General features: G+C 38.2%; 1 protein-coding gene across 1 annotated transcript; it reads right to left on the reverse strand.

Annotated features, from left to right (window-relative positions):
- Window positions 1–3,966: 3,966 nt before the first annotated feature.
- On the reverse strand, window positions 3,967–20,058 carry CLUL1 (clusterin like 1). The gene is made up of 7 exons (XM_063076417.1): window positions 19,947–20,058; window positions 18,683–18,831; window positions 14,086–14,253; window positions 11,785–12,217; window positions 8,544–8,681; window positions 7,275–7,489; window positions 3,967–4,155 (listed from the first exon to the last, which is right to left on the reverse strand). The coding sequence occupies exons 1-7, from the start codon at window positions 20,050–20,052 to the stop codon at window positions 3,967–3,969; spliced, it is 1,398 nt and encodes a 465-aa protein (XP_062932487.1). The 5' UTR covers window positions 20,053–20,058.
- Window positions 20,059–20,723: the final 665 nt, after the last annotated feature.

Consider the following 20,723-nt stretch of genomic DNA (forward strand, 5'->3'; position numbering starts at 1 on the left):
TTGAAAGAAGAATCCTTTGTTAATTAGAAAGTAGCATGTTTGTAGATGTGATAGAGCACAGACATCTAGGTCATTTCATATTTGTTTAACATACAAAGAACTACTAACATACCATAGAATACAGTACATATATATATTTGATTTTTTAAGAAGGAATTTTGATTTTAACTCAATTTGAGCAGCTATTAAGTGCCATTCGACGTACATAAATTAACAGAACTTCATAATATATAACTAACATGCTTTCCTGAAACCATGTTTATTGCATTCTTCTGATGTATTTCAGGATTTTCAGGTCTCAGTTGAAAAGGTAATTCTACTTGCTGGATATAGGATGCATAAGATCTTCTTACCTTTAAAAAAAGACAGCAATAACCAAAATATTAATAAATTACTTATAGATTTACTGTATTTTTTTTTTCTAGGAGTAAAAGTCCAGAATGGGAATAAATGCTCTTGGCTTTTGGAAAAATTAATATATAGCAAAATAATGGAAAACTCGTATGTATGAATATTCTTAACATCACTGTTTGAAGAAATCTTTACAGTTCCCCTGGTTTGTTGAACTTCTAAAATGGTCCCTTCCTCTGATCTGAAAATAAAGTGTTTATAGTCTACACATACACAGGGTTTGCTCAATAAACTTCTGTTGCTCAAAACCTCTATTTTATTCAACCAATTTTTTCTGTGTGCCTTTCAAGATGATGATGATGTGTAAGAACCATCAACAAAAGCTGGACATGCGAAACATTGTTGTAGCCTGTAACTCTTGACTCCAGTGCTGGTAGCTGTGAAAGTTTGGACTAAGGAAATAAATACGTCACAAACCAGTCAGGAATGTCAGCCACATAGGAAGCTACACTACTAGATGGGAATTCCAGAAGAGGGTTCTAAATATATGTTTCACACTATAAAACTGGAGTTCATGTTTTAGCAAGCTACATACCTGCAGCTATAGCTCCTAACATGTTTCCAAGACTGAAAATGCCAGGGGTGATTCTTTTCTACCATCGATTTTTTTTTTTTTTTTTTTTTACCATCTGTTCTACCATCGTTTTTATGATCTGCTTTTTCCTTAGTATCATTTTCTTTCACCTCTGGCAGGTTTGAGGCCATGATGCACTGATCTAATCAGACTATTCACAAAATCTTATCTGCTATATTGAATGAGATGCATAAAAGAAGAAATTCAGTTAGTAAGCAAATTTGGAAAAATATTCATTTTTATGAATAACAAAAAACAAATATAACAGTGAGATAAAATTTTTCATTTATTACTGAAGATTTTTTAAATTGAAATGCTAGTTAGGATATGAGAAACTGGTACTTCAGTCATTGCTGTTATTTGGTGACATATCAAGAACAATAGAATTAATAAACTTTAAACAAGTAATTCTATTTCTTGGAATCCAGTCTAAGAAAATAAGTGGAAAATGTTAATAAGAAAAATAGTAAAATGATTAATAATGGATTAAGATGGTGGATTATAGATAATTTTTGTCTTCTAAATTTTTGGAAATTATAATTTTGTTCCTTTTAGAATAAAAAACTGTAAATTGTGAAGAAAAAAATGAACATTGCCTTTGTGAAAGATCACTTTGTGTGCTTTATAAGTAAATGATTTCCTCAATCTCTCAGCTACTCAGTATCTCATTTCCCGTTGTCATTGCACCCACATCATTCCAACATCTGTGAAGAAATAATTTGATGGAAAATATTTTGATTTGGCTATAAAAGTGTAGTCAGTACCCACGTGAGCACGAGCACATTGTTTCCTTTCTAGAAAACCTGCGGTGTCTCACCAGTGACTGCAGAGTGAGGCTCAGACTCCATAGCCTGGCGTTCAAAATCCTCCCGACCTCTTCTCAACCTTGCTGCCCTCTTCCCCTTCTGTTATTCTTGTCATACTCTATTCAGGCTCACATGTGCTTATTAATTAATTAATTCCACAAATGTCGACGGTCTGCTCTGTGCCAGGAAGAGTCTAAGGCCCTCAGGATAAAGAGGGGTGCAAAAAACCTAAAACGGTGGCTGCCCTTGCAGACCGTCTGCTATGGAGGTGGAAATAGACATTAATCAAAGAAATTAGATGGAAAATGACAAGAGTGTTACGAGCCTGAATGCAGGGGGCTCTGGCCTAGTTTTGGGGTCAGAGATCATCCCTGAAGAAGTGACATTTGCACTGAAATCTGTTGATGACTCACAGTTACCTAGACAAAGAGGTAGTGTGTTAGGACTGCCAACTAAGATGCCTCTCTTTCCCTGCTCTAGAAGTAGACATGCATGATCCAGCCATGCCAGTCAGTCAGCTGGGCTACAAGTCAAATCCTGAATAGAGTGGACTGAGGGCAGAAAGCAACTGAAACTGCCACACCCTGCCCACTGTGCCCTGAAGAAGCTGTGCATTGGTGCCCGCCTTCCACTCTCCTGAGCTACTCCGTTCCTGCCCTGCCCCAGGCCTGGTCATCCAGCTTCTCCTTTGATTTTGTGAATCAGACAGTGTCCTTCCATTTCTTTTAGCTGAGTTAGTCTTGGTTGCTCGCTGCTAAAGAAAGAACCAAAACTCACATAGAGTGCGAGGTTCCCAGACAGGAGGAAGCTCAAAAACCCCATAGTGGGAGGGGACATCCCCAAAACCTATTCACTTGCCCTTTTTCTGGAATATTCCCCTCTCCATCTTCACACTTTGATTATATATGTATATAATACATGTAAGAAAGAAAATGAGAAGGGGGGTGGAAGGGGAAAGAGAAATGGATGGGAGGGGATAGTGGGAGATGGGAAAGGAGGAGAGAAGAGGATTCATGTCCTGCTTAGAAGTCTCTCCCCTACTGGAGAGTGAACGACCTTCCCCTGAACTCCCAGAGCCAGCTCCTGTGGACTCACTAAATCCTGCCTTGGATTATTACGGCTGTCTGAGTGTCTGTCTTGCTCCCCTTGCTGGGTAGGAAGCTCCTTGAGGAAGGGATCTTGTCAAATTCCTCATTTTCACCTCCATAGCACCTGGGTCCTGAGTCTTAACTTAGTAGGTGCCAAAAAGATATTGGTTGTTTGATATAACTTGGAGGGGAAAAAAGGTCTCCAAAACTCAGAGAGATAAAAGGAGAGGCAGCAAATCTAGCAATATTTAGCTTAATTATACATTGATGGTGACCTACTAACAAGGTCCCATATGACGTAACTTAGAATTAAAATGTAATTATTCTTTAAGACGGATCACATTACCAAGGTTTTTGTGTCTTGCTTTTTTTGGCCAAATGTCCTAACAGGACAGTGTTGCATTTAAGGGGCAGAGAGAACGGAGTTCAAGTTCTGTCTCTACCACCTACTGACTTGAGTAGTTCATGTAGCCTTGGACCTTGAACCTTGGGTTCCTTTTCTGTGAACTGCTGATAATAATATTACCTAAAAGACAGGATCATAATAAAGCCCTTATTTCAGTAGCTGGCAAGACATTATTAAAATTTTATAAATATTTTTAATGGTATTATAAAATTTCTTGAGCATATTTAGCCATAATCTACTTAACCACTGTCTTGTTTTTAGACATTGATTAACTATTTTACTATTTTAAATAATTTTGCAAACATAGATCTTAGGGTGGGGGCTTTTAATTAAATTTATATTGATTTGTTCAAGAAGTGGAATTATTATATCAAAAAGAAACTCTATGGCTCTTGATATATATAATCAAACAACTTTTCAAAAAGGCAAAACCATTTTATCTTCCCACCAATAACTATGAGCATTCCCACTTCATCATGCTCCTATAAGGATTTTGTGGGGAATTTTTTAATTTGCAAATCTATTTGATAGGCAGAAAATACTATCTTATTTGTATTCATGTTTTTGATTATTAATGAGGTTGGACATATTTTCCAGGTATTTTCAAAGTAGTTTTGGTTTTTTTTCCTTTTAGGAATCATCTATTCCTGTCAACAAAGCATTCCTAATCAGGCACTCTGCTTACCAAGTTTTAAAATGCTCCTTAAAATGCTGTAGAGCTTTTGCCACCATGTAGCCAATGAAGTTAGAACTCTCAGAACTTTCTTCAAGAGGAATCTTGAATGTGAAGTTAGAGGAAGGCAGAATACTTAAGTCTCTCATTGTTTCATCTTGTATGGAAAAATTTTCTTCACCAATACTTGGAACTACCTAGAGAAGAAGGATTATATAGTAAAAGATTACTAAATCCTGGTAAACATTCAGTATTCATTTCATACCACGTTAGTCAGGATAGGCTAGGTTGTGCTGAAGCAACAAATTAGCCCCAGCATTCCAGTGGCTTCATACAGCAAAAATTTGTTCCTCACTCATGCACATGTCTGTAACAAGGACTCCTGACACTCAGGACCCTGGCTGACAGCCACATCATCTCATGCCTGTTGCATATAAACACATGGTTTCTCTGTGCCCTCGGCAGAGAAAAAGAATAGATAAGACACATAGACTCTTCACTACCTCAGTCTACAAATTACCTTTTGTCAATTTGGCTCACATTTCATTGGCCAGAACTTGCCACCTGGAACCACTTAACTGCAAGGGGAGGTGGAAAACACAAGTGAGCAGGTAGAATGTTTGGTGAGCACTACTCTTGGTGCCACAAACATTAATGAGGCTGAATTTTGTATTGAGTTTTCCTAGGAAATTTACAATTTATGGTTGTATGTGTGATTTTTGGCAAGAACTAGTCATAAGAAATGCATGTCAGTAACTCTCTTAATGAATTCTCAAGTGCATATACTTTGATTTTATTAATTTAAATGGAATTGAACTGACATGCCACTTGATGTAACCTTAAGAGAACTATTTTGAAAATGTTTTCAAATAAATTCCCTTATTAAAAAAAAAAAAAAACTAACGCAAAAGCATTAGGAGGCCAAATTAAAACTGGTAATTTTATAATTCTAGTTTATAAAGGAATAGCTAGCATAACTTTTTTCCCTTCTCTTTTAGTGAATGTAACACATATAAAAACTGCAAAGAGCATTTATGTCTAATTTAATAAGTAATTATAAAGCAAATAGCTATATAACTGCAACCAGGGGCCATGAATATTTTCACTTCTTGCAATTTGTATATTTCTTACACAAGGGCTTTCTTCAGTACTTTCCAATTTATGGGTTTGCACTTTGCTTCACATGATGAAATAAGAGCTGTTTTGAGAAAAATAACTTTTACAGGCAGTTTAGCAAAGTGGTTAAGTTTGTTGATTCTGATAAAATGCTACTTGAGTTTGAATTCCATTTCTTCCACTTACTAGCTGTATGAGCTCAGATGAGTTGCTTAACTTCCATTGTGCCTCATCTGAAAAATTGGGAAACTACTGCTACTTACCTTATATGGTCACCGATGGGATTAAAAGACATGACATAAGGAAAAAACTCTTAGAACATTGCCTGACATATAGTAAGTATTCTTTAGTGATGATGATGATTATAAAATGTATAATTGAAAATGATAATTTTATTTTATATGAAGGTTTTTATATAGAGATGCCTTTATTATCAATATGAAGAATTTTAGGTAAATCTGTTAGTGTTACTCAGAAACACTAGAATGGAAGCAAATTGAAGCATAGAATGGAAAATGCTGACAGTGACAAAAATAATCAAATATTGACATAGCTTTCTAAAGGTTAAGAGCACTGTGAAAATTTTTCTTAAAATTTTATTCTTCAACACAAGAATTTTTCCTCATGAAACTGAAAGTCTAGATGTGTGAATAGGATCAAATATGCTGAATTCTTTTACTCTCCTAGACTATGATCTAAAGGAGTAATAGAATTAGAGAGTCAGCAGGGATTGGAACGGTGACTTTCAAAAGCCTTTGTGGTCTACAGTAACAAATACATTTTATATCATGACCCAGAACACTCATATGTCTACATATGTGTATTACATTTACACACATATGTCTGTACACACACAATGGAAATTAAAGTTCTGTGCCATGCTATGACTTATTAAGTGCAATGTATGCTAACATTTTCTCTTCTAGTCTGTCCTATTCTCTTTTTAGTGTTTCTTTGTTTTTGTTTTCTAATGTGCTTGTTGTGACTTTCTAAACTTGTTTCTCAAGCCATGCATGGGCCACAACGTTGCAGTTTGAAGAAGAGTGAAACACTGGATTACAAAATGTCATAGGTCAAATTCCCTAGGGGCAAAGCTTCTGACACAAGTGATCTATAAAAGGATGCTCTCAGGTGAAACTTTTAAGGGGATGAGGAAAGCAAACTAGAGAAGAGGGAGAATCTAAGCAAGAATGTGGCTTCAGGTTACTTCTTGTCTCAGCCTGATCATGCGGGGAGCTCTGGAACATAAGTGACCCGAGGCATTCCTTTGGAGAATCTTACAAGGATAAGCAGTTAGTAGTAGCAGCAGCAGGAGGGGCTTGTAACAGGGATCTGCAGCGATCTTCTATCTGGAGCATGAACATCACATGCTTCATAGAGTACTGCATCTTCAGTTGCTCTGTCCTGTGTTTTTCATGTCCAGGTCTTGTTAGGAACCCCCCCAATACCAACCTCATCAGGAATCACTAGCCTACTACATTTGTATATTAATATAATGTGTTGAGGGGCATGTCTCAGGAAAGTTAGTCACTATTTCATGTTATGCAAAAAGAGTTGATTAAATGTGTGAATCATGGTGTAGGTGCAATTTAAGATGACAGTATGTTTTTATGTAAAGATTAATGTATAAATGTTTAATTCCCAAGGTAACTCAGTAGCTTGTTGTGTCAAAGATTAATAAGAGCTATAATTTACAGAGCTTTTGCTTTGTATAAGGACCCTTTGCTAATTGCTTCACAGATACACATTTTAAGGTAGATATTATTATTCCCATTTTACAGGTGGAAAAACTGAGGCTTAGAAAGGTTAAGGAACTTTTCCAAGCTTACTCAGCTGGGAAGTTTCAGAGTCAAACTTTGAACTCAAATTGCCTTATCTGTAAGTCTTCTTTCTTAAAAACTACATTGGCCAGTTTTCTTCCAGGTTACCTCTATCAGTTATAGCCCCTTAACTATAAGCAGAATCAGCCACCTCTAAAATAGAAAGTATTTTGTGTTTTAAATTGATTTCTTTATAGAGTTTCTTATTTTCTAAGGACCATATACTACATGAAATCAAGTCAGTTAGAGATTCACAATGGGAATATGAATATCTGCCTATAGCTTGTTTTCAAATTCAGATATAATTAATAAGTAAATTCACAGCAAAGTCAAGGTATGTGCATATAATGTCCATGTCTGCTCTTGGGTCTTGCCGCTACCTTTGTTGAACTGCTGATGTTCTCCGTTCCTGGACCCTGATTTGCCAGTGCAGACACCCAACCGAACTGCTCTCGCATCTTCTCCATCAGATATGACGTGTCCTCCATGTGCTGCTGGGTCATCTGGAGAATCTGGGTGTATTGCTGATTGGATACATTGACCAATCTAAGGGCCTCATCCAATTCCGTGTGGAGTTCAGGAACATCAGGACAGTCTAGCAAAGAAGAAAGGAACATGGTAAAGAAACATGGTCCATGAAACTTGGAGGTGGGCGATGAGGTCTTAACTCCCAGCCCTCACACTGCCTATTTCCCCTTTGCCTGTAAGAACTCCTAGTTTATATCTGTTTTTCTGGAGTAATTATTAAGATCGCCTAGATCAGTTTCAAACAAGATGCAGCTTAATTGTTAATCATATGGTTTTATGTAACAGAAACTGAGCTGGAGACAGAACCTCCTATTATAGATCCCATGTGCCTAACACCTATATTACGAAAGACATTATATCTCACTTGGCTAAAAGTTAACACAATGGGAAGGTTCCCTTCATTTGTGGGGTTTTTTTTTTTAAATTTTATTTTGTCGATATACATTGTGGCTGATTATTGCTCCCCATCACCAAAACCTCCCTCCCTTCTCCCTCCCCCCCTCCCCCCCAACAATGTCCTTTCTGTTTGCTTGTGGTATCAACTTCAAGTAATTGTGGTTGTTATATCCCCCCCCCCCCCCCCCCCCCCCGGTTTTGTGTGTGTGTGTGTGTGGGTGGGTGGGTGTGGGTGTGTGGGTGTGTGTGAATTTATATATTAATTTTAATTTTTAGCTCCCACCAATAAGTGAGAACATGTGGTATTTCTCTTTCTGTGCCTGACTTGTTTCACTTAATATAATTCTCTCAAGGTCCATCCATGTTGTTGCAAATGGCAGTATTTCATTCGTTTTTATAGCTGAGTAGTACTTCTTTGCAGTAAGAAGTAAAGGAGTTGTCCTAATTTGCTCATTGCTTTTCTCTTTTGCACATATTAGTGTTCATTTGGTTTTTAATCATAAAAAAATCACATTAGCTATTAGGAAGTTAAAGAAATTGAAAGAATGAGTTGACATACTTTGCAATAAAAAATATTTATAAACCTACATTGAGCACCCACAGATGGAAATGAGCATTCAAAAAAGTACTTGAAGGAAAGCGGATGAATCCACAGCTTGTGAAAGTGAGATTTTGACCTCTGACCAGAATACTATGGAAATCCTAAGAAAATAATAATTACTTACCTTCAGACAGGTAATCCTGACATTTTCGGCATCTTTTGTGAAATTTGAAACATCCTGACCGATTCCGGCCAAGTTCCCCACACAGTCCTCTGTCCTGCGCAGGTAACATTTTTGAAGTCAGGCCTCCGTGGTCAGGGTCTGCAGGGAACACAACATTCATACATGAGCGTCATTGAAGTTTGTGCTTTAAAGCACGGAGACAATGTCATTGCTTTTTCTTACCAGTGCTTTCAAAATCTTTTTCCTGTATTCAAACAGGCATGCATGTCAGTGCAATCATTTGCCAGAACAATTTGACATCTAGTAAAAATCGCACATACTCTTGAATCCAGGAATTTTGTTACTAGACATTTATTATTAGTGTGTGTATATATATGTATATATATATACCCACACAACCACATTACTGCATGTAATTTTATTTTCTAGAAGGAATCATGAGGTATTAGTAGTAATTAACTTTTGGAAGAGAGACCTGATGGGGTGGAAGAGGGCAGCGTTTGTTTGTTTTGTTCCTTTGTATCTTTGAATTATTTTAAAGTTAGTGTGTCTTACATATTTTTATCATTATTATTTCTGATGGCAATAGGGTTAAGTAAATAGGTGGTTGTGAGCTACTTTTTGGGGGGGGTTCTCCCTACTACAAAAAAAGTTTAACAATTATTTTAATTTTTAAAAGCTATCACTGAGAAGTACATTGGAGTTCCAAAGATATTGGAAATTCTTTAAATATCTTTAAACTGCATGGTAGGTATTTATTTTATTACTTTTTTTTTTTTGCATTTTATATATATACATAATATTATAAACAATGGGTCAAAGATTTAGGAAAATACCTAAAGCAGACCAAATTTTGAGAAACCATTTTTTTTCCTAGGAGAATTAACAATTCATAGGAAAATGATGTAAAAGAGTAGTCTATACAACAGAAAGTTGGCAGTTCCCAACAGAGTGTTTGACACTAGGAGAAATTTATTGCTAATTTATAATATGATGATTTTCTGTTATATTAAATCCTCAACATTTGAAATCAAAACATTTTATTTTGAGTTAAGTCCATTGTTTAAAAACAATGAAGCATTGGTACATTGTAAGGGGTGTAGGGCGACCTTCTCCTCTGGTGACTAGAAAGTCATTTGCTCCCAGCTGCCTTTCTGACCTCCTCCTCTCTGCCTCACAGAACCCCCTGTGAGGAGCTCCCCTGCAGAATCTATCCCTGATTTACGTAGCACTTGCTTTCTTATCTTCCCCGTGGACTCTGAGCCTCTTGAGGGAAGGGACTTGGTCTTGCCATTTTAATCTTGTCATTCTTCTGTATTTTCTTCTGCCTTTTTACTTATGATATGGTGATGTAATTGTCCATGAATCTGTCTGTTTTCCTTTTTCTGGACTGAGCTTCTAGAAGTCAGCAGCTGTGTCATAATCATCGTTTCATTCCCAGCATCTAGATTAATGCCTGGTACATAGATCAGGGATGGCAAATTTTAGGCCCATGTGACACAATTCCCCATCAGGCACCCATAGCAGAACCCATCCCCTCATTCAGTCAGGCCATGACAGAACCTCAGAACCCTTCTGGGTGCTTCTGCCAGTGCTGTTCCTAGGATAATCATCTACTTCCCCACCTGCTTCTCTGTTTCCCCCCATGGGAAAATCAAGGCTGGTAAACACTCTGTAAGGCAGCATCAGACCCAGATCTCTCATTAAATATCAAGATATTTCAAATCTTTTTATTATTTTCTTTCTCTTTTTAATGGTGTTCATTATTCAGATTTATCTGTTTTTCTAATTGTGGCTCTTAGAACATTCATGACCAATAAGGCCTATCCATGAAGGTTGCCAAACACACAGTACTCAGTAAATGTTGGCCATTGTAATTGACAAGAGGCGTGTATTGGTTTTTTATTGCTGCTATAACAGATCACCACAAATATAGTGGCTAGAAACAACACAAATTCATTAACTGCCAGGCTTCTATATCCAAATGTACGCACATGTATAAGGTTATAATATGAAAGGGGACATCATTTTGTTCTACTGAACATATTTTGAATATTATTCCAAGACAATCGATAACTATTTAAAAGGCCAGGCAAAAATTATTTGCTACCACTCCAGCATTGATATATTTAGTCTACTGCCCTGATGCTTTTCTTGAATATTTGATGAATTTGGAACCTCAGAGTGGAATATCAGACAAAACACCTGACTCACATGAAAAGTCCCCCAGACACCCAAAGAGAACCCAACAATTCTAGTTAGTGATGGCAGCTTCTGTGCCCGTGGAACAGTGGGACAGGAAGGGTGTAATGCATTTTTTCCTGGCTTCAGCTTCTGAAGCATTTGAGGTAAGCCCTTCCTGTACAGAGGCCGGTTATGCAAGGTCATGGCAGTTTCGAAAATCTGATTCAGATGTTGCCAGCTACAGCTAATATAATTGGAAAATAGTCAGCTAGAAGAACCCATTTTATTTTTCTTCTCAGAGGGGAACAGCTTTTTATTTGGCCTAGTGGTCAATAAGAGATAAGTCCAAGGAAAGGCAGGTCCTACACTTGGCCCACATGGTAACTCTGATTTCTGAAACACTGTGTCCCAGCTACTCCATAGAAGCCCAGAGGAGATATCTCCTGCCTTAAAACATAAAACAGCTTTGTTTTTCCAACATGGAATATTACGGGCATGATTAGCATTGGTAGAAGAAGATCCTTGTATAATTTCTATTTCTGTAGTTTTGGGTTTGTCTGAGCATTTTCTATGGTTTTGTGCATAAGTTTTATGATTTAAGGAATTATAGGAGTGATTTAGAGGAGGTCGTGGAGGGCATTACATGTGACCTGGTTATACCTGAGACTAGGCTTCTTCACAAACTGGGAGTTAAGAATCCTAAACTGATTTTAAGAAAGTCCATGATTTCAAACAGAATAGAGCTGAGCATCTGCATGAGCTTTAACAAAGGAGGAAACTGTTTTTCCCCAAATTTTCACCAGATTAGCTTTTCTTTCTTCAGCTTTGAAAATTTGCTCTAAAAAGAACAGCACTAGAGTTCCCAGCAATAATGGAAAAGGGACAGTGTTGGGCAGACTTCAAAGCTTCTTTTAGGAGGCTCTGAAACGTTGATTCTCCATAAATTGTTACTGAAGAAACACTGTACAATGATTCAGAAATGTCTACCATTTCCAAAGCTAAACAAGACTTGACTTTAGTGTAGACAGTGAAGGGAAAGTAATCTTTTAATACTTGCCTTTGTCTTGTTTCGGTAAGGCCTCCATTGCATTCAGCGTCTCAGTAATTGTTTCACTGACACTTTCGTAAATAGAGTGACTGAAATTACAAAATAGCTGGAAGAAGTTGGGAATGTCCCAGCTTTGCACAAGATCTGCTTTTATCATTGGCTCTTTGGATAAAGCTGGGAAAAAGTCAGGCTCAATTAAGTCTGTGTCTGACATGAAATATGATTGAAAAGCCTGGTCGAATTCTTGCTGCATCTGTTTGAAGACATGAAAACTCCTGTTAAAGAGAGATCTCACGTCCACGGTCAGCTGGCTGAACACCTCCTCCATTTGTGTCACTTGTGCATCTTCCTCGTTGACCTGTTCAATGACGGGGAGACCTTTCTCAGTTTCTTCATGCAAAGGAAACAGAAATTGATATATCTTCCTAAAAAACTGTTCAATCTGTGGGGTGGGGTAGGGGGACAGAAATGGAAAAAAAGTTATGTTCTTTCTGGACCATTTCTTACTGCAAATTTTAAAGACAACTTTAAATCAAGAACAATTCTGAATTAGGAAAATGTGATTAACTTTTGATAATTTATTAACTCTCTGTATCTGGCTTTGGCTTTCAGTATGGAAACAGAATCTAAAATTTCTCCTGGTTTATATTTACCCATTGATGGCCTAAAAAGGTTGTTTTCAATATTGCTGACAAACTACAGCCTGATGTACTGGCAGCAGTTGGAATGCTATGGTCTCTTGGGCACCATGGAGATTGCCTGAAAACTGTGAAGAACACTCTTATTTATCACCTCTGTTTTAGTTCTTTTTTTCCTTCCCCCATTAGTGGAATTTCATTAGTGTCTTTATGCTTTCCTCTTCTTTCTCATCTCATAAATTAGTCTATAGAAAGGAAAAGATCAATACATCTAAACTGAGCTATAGATGCCTGAGACAGCTTAATAGGTTACTTAGGGAGGGTCACATATTAGCCTTCCTTGTGATAGTTAAAGGAATGAAGCTCTAATTGTAGAATTTCAGGTACTTCTCAGTGGGAGAAGATTTTCCAGCAGTCACACTATGCTCTACTTCAACTATGTGACGTCTAAGTCAGGCAGAACATAGCTGTCCTTGTGTGATAATGATACAGCTGCACTGAGTATTATCAGCTACTGAACATTACTACTGTAGCATCATCCTAGCACAGTTCAAAAAATTCTCTAGAACATTTTAGAAGACTCATGCCTTTCTCAGAAAGTAGGGTGAGTGGATTATGGGCCTCTCCCTCTGCCTGCTTCTGTTTACTTCATCCACAAAAAACAAAACTTTAAGGCCCCAAGAAATTTCCATATGGTCACACAACTGGCCCACATGGGAATGGCTGTCAAATCTCCAGACTTCCAGCCGATGTTCATTCCACCATATTCTGGTGTATTAGAACATGACAATGGCTCTAAAAATAGAGCAGTTGCAATTAACAGTGGAGGCAAATTAACTTGGCACATTCATTATCCTAGGGCCTTCTCCCTTTGTAATTGTATATAGCACTGCCAAGCCAGGCGTATACTCTAATCAGTATGTGCTCTACTATGGACAGTGAAATTCCATTCAATTTCATATTCAGCTCTCTTCTTGAAGGGGAAGAGAAATCCAGGCCAATAGAATTGGAGCCTTTTATGGGGTAGAGCTCATCCTATTCAGGTCACCCCCCTCTGTGAGTTCCTCTGCCCAGAAGATTGCCAAAGGGGACAAAAAAGAAAAATCATGCCGGTGCTATAGGATATACATGAATAAGGCAAAGGGAGATGCGAAGATAGTGTGTGTGTGCACGTAAGAGGGCAGGCACACTAAAGGAGAGATTCAGGTGGCAGAGAATGTCTTCAAATGTATGGCCTCCAGGAGGAAAATTTAAAGCAAATTGAAATCAGAGACTGTAATATTATTATTCCAGAATGTAAATCAGAAAACATTTATTGAATACCTACAATGCTCAAATGAAGACAAATAAGATTTGATTTCTGCCCTCAAAGAGCTTACAATCTAGTGGGAACATGTTCACAAATAACAAATACAAGGCAGAAAGAGTCAGGGTGTTTCTAAGACAGATACATACAATGTCATTATGAGGCAGGATAAACACCAAATGGATGTGCTAACTTTTAAATTGTATATCACATAGGTGAAGCTACATGAGTGTTAGATTCTAGATAGCAAAAAGCCAATATCATATCAAATATCTCTCTTCTAAATATTAATATAAATTAATAGAAAAGGAAGCTGAAGTAGGTGCCTTAGGAACTCTGAAATCTTGAACTCTGTTTTCCTCTTACCGTATTTTTCACAGGGGACCAACTAGGTTGGCAGGTTGTATAAAATCTCATGCAGCTACTTTCCAGGCAGGACCTGCATTCATCCCAGGCATCTGCCAAAGACACCTGGCATAGCCTTTCTTCCTCATCCAGATGTTCTTGAACTTCATTCATAAGTTTCAGGGCCTCCTGAAATTACAAAGCAGAAATTACAAAGCAGAAACAAACATCCTATTTCCACTTCATGATTCTATGTGTATGTATCTTAGCTGATTTCATCCTTGGAAATGTGCATATTCTAAACTACTTCTCTAGTCTTTCTCCTCAGTCCCTTAGCAGTTGACCGATCTGCTCCAGTGCTTCTGTCTGATTAGGAAGAGCACTGATTGATCCCTATTAAAGACTGCAAAAATCTTATTCATCTATTCATTCATTTGGTCAACAAGTATTTACTGAGTGTTTGCTATGGGACAGACATTATGCTAGATATGGGTGAACCAGCAAAGCCATCCCTAGCTGGGGGAACAGCTATGATTTATCTGTTTGCTTGTCTGTCTGCAGGTCTAGACCATGGGGGATGTGGAAGGCGAGCTTTAAGGCTTGTAAAGCTGACTGGTTTTACTTCTTTCACTTATGCTGCCTTTAATTGTTGTATGTTCTTAAACACTGCAAGAAAGTGCAATTCTTGTATATCAAAGCAAATTTTCCTGTTGAGTTACATTCTAATTGCAGAGATGCTATCCTTTGACATCTCCATTCTTGTCCATATTCCGAGCACTCCCCCTTGTGGTGCTTGTGACCCTGGCCAGGTCCTGCTCAGGGTGGTAATGACCCAGCAGCAGTGTCTCCTGCCCCTGAGAGACTCAGCCCTGCCCCTGGAGTCCCCCTAGGCAGGCAAGTGGCACAACTGGCTTTTCTTCCTGTGCCCCTGCCCAGACCCCCAGCCTCGCTGCAGGTGTGGACTACTGAAGACTGACCCCCTCTGTGCTTGAGGTGGTTCAGGTGTACAGGGGGTGTAATGGCCTGGTCCATGAGAAGACAGCCTCAGAGCTAAAAGCAACTCCTTTAAGTGAAGACTGCATGAGTGGGAAGTTTCTGTCCCTAAAACCAATTTATTGTGCATTTTTACCCAACAGGAAAGAAAAATCACGCTTTCCTGGTGTATTAAGCCCGAAGAATCACCTGGGCACTGACAATCTTCCCCACCCCCTCTGTTGACTGGGATTTTTCAGCTGCCCTCATTGCAGAATTTGGTGCTAAGCCAGGCAGCATTTGCCATGGCCCACAGAGGAAAACTTGTGGTCCCCAGCCTGTCAAAAGCACATTGTGACCCACTCAGGGTGTGTGTGTGTGTGTGTGTGTGTGTGTGTGTGTGTGACCCACTCGGGGTGTGTGTGTGTGTGTGTGTGTGTGTGTGTGTGTGCGCATGCACGTCCTTGGGCTTTGCAGAACAACTTTGGAATTCTACATCTTCCTAAGAATGGCTGTTTTAACATGGCAGGCACCAGTACTTCCCGGATTTTCTCAGTCTGTCCCAGTTTTAAATATTCTGCTCTTTGTCCCCATAAACCCAAATCCCAATGTTCCCCATTCCGAACTACACTCGCTGTGTACCTTTGGGCAAATTACTTAATTTCTCTCGGTCTCCTCATTAGCAAGTAGGAAGAACAACAGGATCTACCTCTTAAGAGGTACATCTTTTGTGTCAAGTGAGCTAAACCAGTAAAGTGCCAGCATGTTCCACATGGTCTCTCTCAGGCTTCCTTCCACTTGTGCCCAGAAGCATAACAAAATCCATTTACCACATCACACGTCCCAAGTTTTGGAAGTGAGATGGTGCCATGGACGAAGTAGATCTTTGGTTGAGGAATGTCCTGTTCATTCCTTTTTTTTCTTCGTGACTATTCCACTCACTGACAGGGCCCATGCCTAGAACTCTATCCCTATAGCTTACAGCTGATCAAAATACTGTATAAACCCACTAGAGTGTGGGGCAGATCGCTTTACCATGCTCTAGGATTTCCCACTTACTAAGAGTAGGTGTCACATGCTCTTGATGAATATTAATGAAGGGGGATGAGGACGGGGGACCATGATGATGCGGGGCCCCTGCTCAGTACTAGGAGACTGGGGGAACCAGAGCTGTATTTGCCAGCTCTTCATTTGTCTGAACTGACCTTTATTCTAGGTTTAAAGTAATTTTAGGGAGTGAGACTCAGGGATAAACAGTGTTTTTTTCCCAATTAACTTTTTAATTGAGTGCCCCAAACTTAAGAGTATAATTTAATGAATTTTTATATAATTAGTAAGTAAAGAATAAATAAAAATTCTACTAGTTGCTGGGATTCTTCAGGGTGAGAACTGAAATCAACATTTACTTACTTGACCCGCCCCTAACTGGAATATTCTTTTCATGGGATGGTACTACACCATCTGGAATATTCTTTCATGGGATGGTACTACACACACACACTCCTTGCCAGGAGACTCAAGAAAGTGAGAAAAACAGAGTCCCTGGGTCCCTTATGCACCTATCTACTGGCTCTCTTCTGGTTCTTTCATTACAGCATTGGAGTAACATGTTAATTAACATCTTGAACCTCAGTCTTGTTAGCTGTAAACTGAAAGTAATGGTTACCCAGATGTTTAAAGCATTCCATGTGATAAGTGTGTTTTGCAAAGGGGCTTATTAATGATATCTAGTGTCACTGTTCCCAGATGGCCAGACTCATAAGCCCACCAGGGAAGAACCCCAGCTCTAGGGGCTTCTCCATTCTCCTGATGAGGAGCTATTTTGGATTTCCTCAAAATCTTTTGATTGATGCCCAAAGGGTGGAGGGTTTGCAGCGGCTGGTCAGGCAATTTCCTTTCCTTGTCTGAAATCCTGCCTGACTCAGGGTGGTAGGTGTGGCTGCAACATCAACCAGTCTGGTGACAGCTGACACACAGCTGTGGGGTCAGCCTGTCAGACTACCCCATTCCAGTTGCTTAGTGGACGCGCCAGGGCCACGATGCTCGGAAGTGGAGAGAAGCAAGCAGCTGTCTGGAATTCAGCGCCCACCAACTTATAGATATAGAGGTATAGGTAGGAAATATTAAAACTTCTACTTGTATTTTTTAATGAAAAAATTGACTGGGGGAGGGGAAATAGGGCTTCGTTTAATAGGCATAGTCTTTCAGTTTTCGCAAGGTGAGAAGAATTCTGGAGATTGGTTGCATAACAGTGTCGATATAGTTAATACTACTGAGCTGTACACTTAAAAACGGGTAAGATGGTAAATTGTATGTTATACATGTACCACAATTTAACATTTAAAAATAAATAAAAAGTAATTAAAAAGTAATTTACTGTCAACATTAAAATTTAAAATGTTTTCCAAATTATTTTTGTTACATTTTGCATTTCCTCTATGATTTAAGGGTAATGTTGGAAGATAAGCTTTTTTAAAAAATGTAATTGTTTTGAGTGTTATGTTAATTGTTAATGTTATTAAACTATGAGCTATGCAATATCTATAGGTTAGAAATTTATTGAGCTTTATACTGTAGCATATGAATAATTTTTAACATCTTCCAAGGATATTTGAATACATATTCTCCGTTGGTAAAATACATAGTTTGAATTATAGCTATTCTGTAAAGCTATTTGAATTTTTTAAATGGACTAGGTTGATGTATTATTTAACAAACACTGGCACTCTCTGGAGCTGCTCATGTCAGACACTGCATGTAACCAGCTGTACGTGAGGACCCTGGGGAAGAGGGGCCCCTCCATGTTCTAGAAGCCTTGGCTGTTGTGTCCTCTCTCTGTTCACTTGCAGGTGATCAAAATGAATCACTGTTTAGGGGGACTCAGGTGGACTGTTGGATTTTATTATCTAGTTTTAACTAAACTTACCTTCACTAAATGGACAGGGAGCTTAAAAAGATTCTTGGGGACAAAAACAACCTGGCAAATTAAAAAAATATGAATAATTTAAACTCAAGTGAACAAGAAGCAAACGGCAGAGCTGACAGTTCTTCGTTATGAGCTGTTTATTGTCCACGTGAGAACGTAAAACTATGATGATCTAATCAGATCTGATGAGTCAGCTAAAAATTTCAAAATATCTACATGACTTGAAACATGGTCTTATATCCACCCTAGCTAATGCTGAACCTCACCCTAAATGTACATTATGCCCTCAGATATTAATGATAGCAATTCACGTATCTAACTTATAAATGTTAATATGCATATATTTAGGAGTGAGTGCAAACAAATTTTTTAGCAATAGAGATGGGAGATCAAAAAACTTTGGAGACCACTGATCTAGCCAAAAATTCCCTGAACAGTTTTGACTCAGTATCCTCTCAGAAGGGACTAACAATAAAGTATTTTTGAGAAAGCAGCTCTTCTCAGAGATGAATCCCCCAAATTCCTGGATTTGGAGTCCTGCAAGGACCTGTTCTACAAGAGATACGTTGTTTGAAGATTCCTTCAAACTTTTCCTCCAATAAAAGCTGCTCTCCACAAAACGTATTATTAGAGAAAATAAGGAACTCATCAATTGCTCTAACAAGTGCAATATTTATGGTCCAGATATGTTTAAGAAAACATTATTTTCAATTACCGTACCTGCTTTTCTTCTCTGCATTTCTTCAGGGTTTTCATTAGGTTGCTATGTTCCTCCTCTCGTCTTTCCATTATGATTTTCATCTGCTTAACACCAATCAAAGCCTTCTTGACCGCTTCATCTACAGCTATCTCCCCAGCGTCAGAAAAACCTAAAAGACACATTGCAGTTTTTTCTTTAAGATCTGATCAGATTACAAAACAGAGTTCCCCAATCTTTCTTGTCCCCTAAACAGAGGCTTAATTGTTCTTTTATAGCCTCATACTCTGGAAGTAGATCATAATGAATTAGCTGTCAGCTGCCACACGACCCAGCTGCCACATGGCCAATACCTTCTGTTCCTCCCTTGTGAGTTTCTAAACAAGTCAGAGTTCATTTAACTTCATCTTGTCATTTTCCTCAGGCCTTGTTTTCATGTATTCATTTTTCCCCCTTCATGTAAGACTCCATTGTGTTTATATTAGAGAAAATTTCAAATTTTCTTCACAGACAATTTATATTAAATGCCCAGCTGTGTACCTCAACCACAGTGAACAATTTCCCTTTCTTTCAGCTTCACTTAACCTTCCAGGAAGACATCAGACCTGGAAAGTATCTCATATAATACAAGATTCCTTAATAACCTAATGGGTATCTCTTACACACCTTTAATGAGTCCTTAGAGGGTATAAAATTCGTTCTCATTCTCTCTTCCTAATAGCCAATGTGGCCTCCTAAGGAACTTATTCCTGCTTCCAAATTTAATTATAGACCCCAAATCTGCTACATTGTAGCTAATTTATTCTTCTAAGTGTTAAGTACCCAAAGCATGTATCACCAAGCAAAGGTCACAAGTTAATGGCCACAGAGCAACCAGATTCAACTGTAATTATAACCCTTTCTTTCACTAGCTTAAGAATAATTGTACAGATTACTCTAATTGTTTAAATTTTTCAAATGCTAGAAAAGTATTTCGCTGTTCATTAAAGCCACGCTGAGATGACATCAAACATCTGGATGATACCAAAAGTGTGTTCAAAAAGTTGGCAAATTTTATCTACATGATAGCAAACATCTGGATACGTGAACATGCACAGAGACTGGACTGGAATTTTCTATTTTTATCCAGATGTTTGGCGTCATGACGACTTGGTTTAAGTGCCTCGGGAACGTTTCACCACGAAAGGTAGTGAATACCGTTATCTCTCAACTGTAACTCACTGTAAATGCCAGCAGAACATGCAAACATGCAAACAGGACACAGCACAGATAAGAAACCAAACATACTCTTCAGGTTTCCACCGATAGCAGCTTCGTCCTTCCAAGTAGGTGCACAGTGACAATCTTTCAACCACAGCAGATACATAGTAAACACCAAGAGTGGCGACTTCATGTTCCCGCTGTTACTGCAAAGGAAAAATAAACCCGCATCAAATGTCTTCCATTAGGTTAGTTTCTGTTGACATCAATTGAAAACACATGGTGCTCCAGAGCATTTTTCTGTCCATTTTTCTTTATGACTTTAGACAACTTATGCTCATGTGCCTGGGACATGAGGAAGCTTGAAATATAAGTTAAACAAACAAATAAGCCTGAGTCCCTATTTGGTTTACATTCTTCATGACAGTTAAATAAGGTCATCCTCTGAAGTACTTGAAATTCAAGGTAATGGATAGAATGGACAACAGCCCCATAGAGTCCACACTTGGTTTGATTTTCTTATCAACAGTAAACATCTCTAAACACAGACTTAATTAGAACATGTCAGAGGGGATTTTTTTTTTCCCCTCCAAAATTGAGTCTTCAAGTGAGTTTTTACCGAGGTGCTTCACTAATTTTTTTATGAAAGCAAAAACACACAGTTTTCTCATACTTATAAAATCCACGATGCTATATGAATAGTGCACAATTAAATTTTCTTCTCAAATAAAGATTTTTAAGCTTAATTTGATATACATTAGTTATGAATATTCCAGATACAAAGGTTAAAAACTTTACCAAGAAAAGTTCAATAAATTTTAAAAACTGTATGCTCTCATAAAATTAAATCTATAAAATAAGTTA

Source organism: Cynocephalus volans, chromosome 13, assembly GCF_027409185.1.
Source record: "Cynocephalus volans isolate mCynVol1 chromosome 13, mCynVol1.pri, whole genome shotgun sequence".
Classification (NCBI taxonomy): domain Eukaryota; kingdom Metazoa; phylum Chordata; class Mammalia; order Dermoptera; family Cynocephalidae; genus Cynocephalus; species Cynocephalus volans.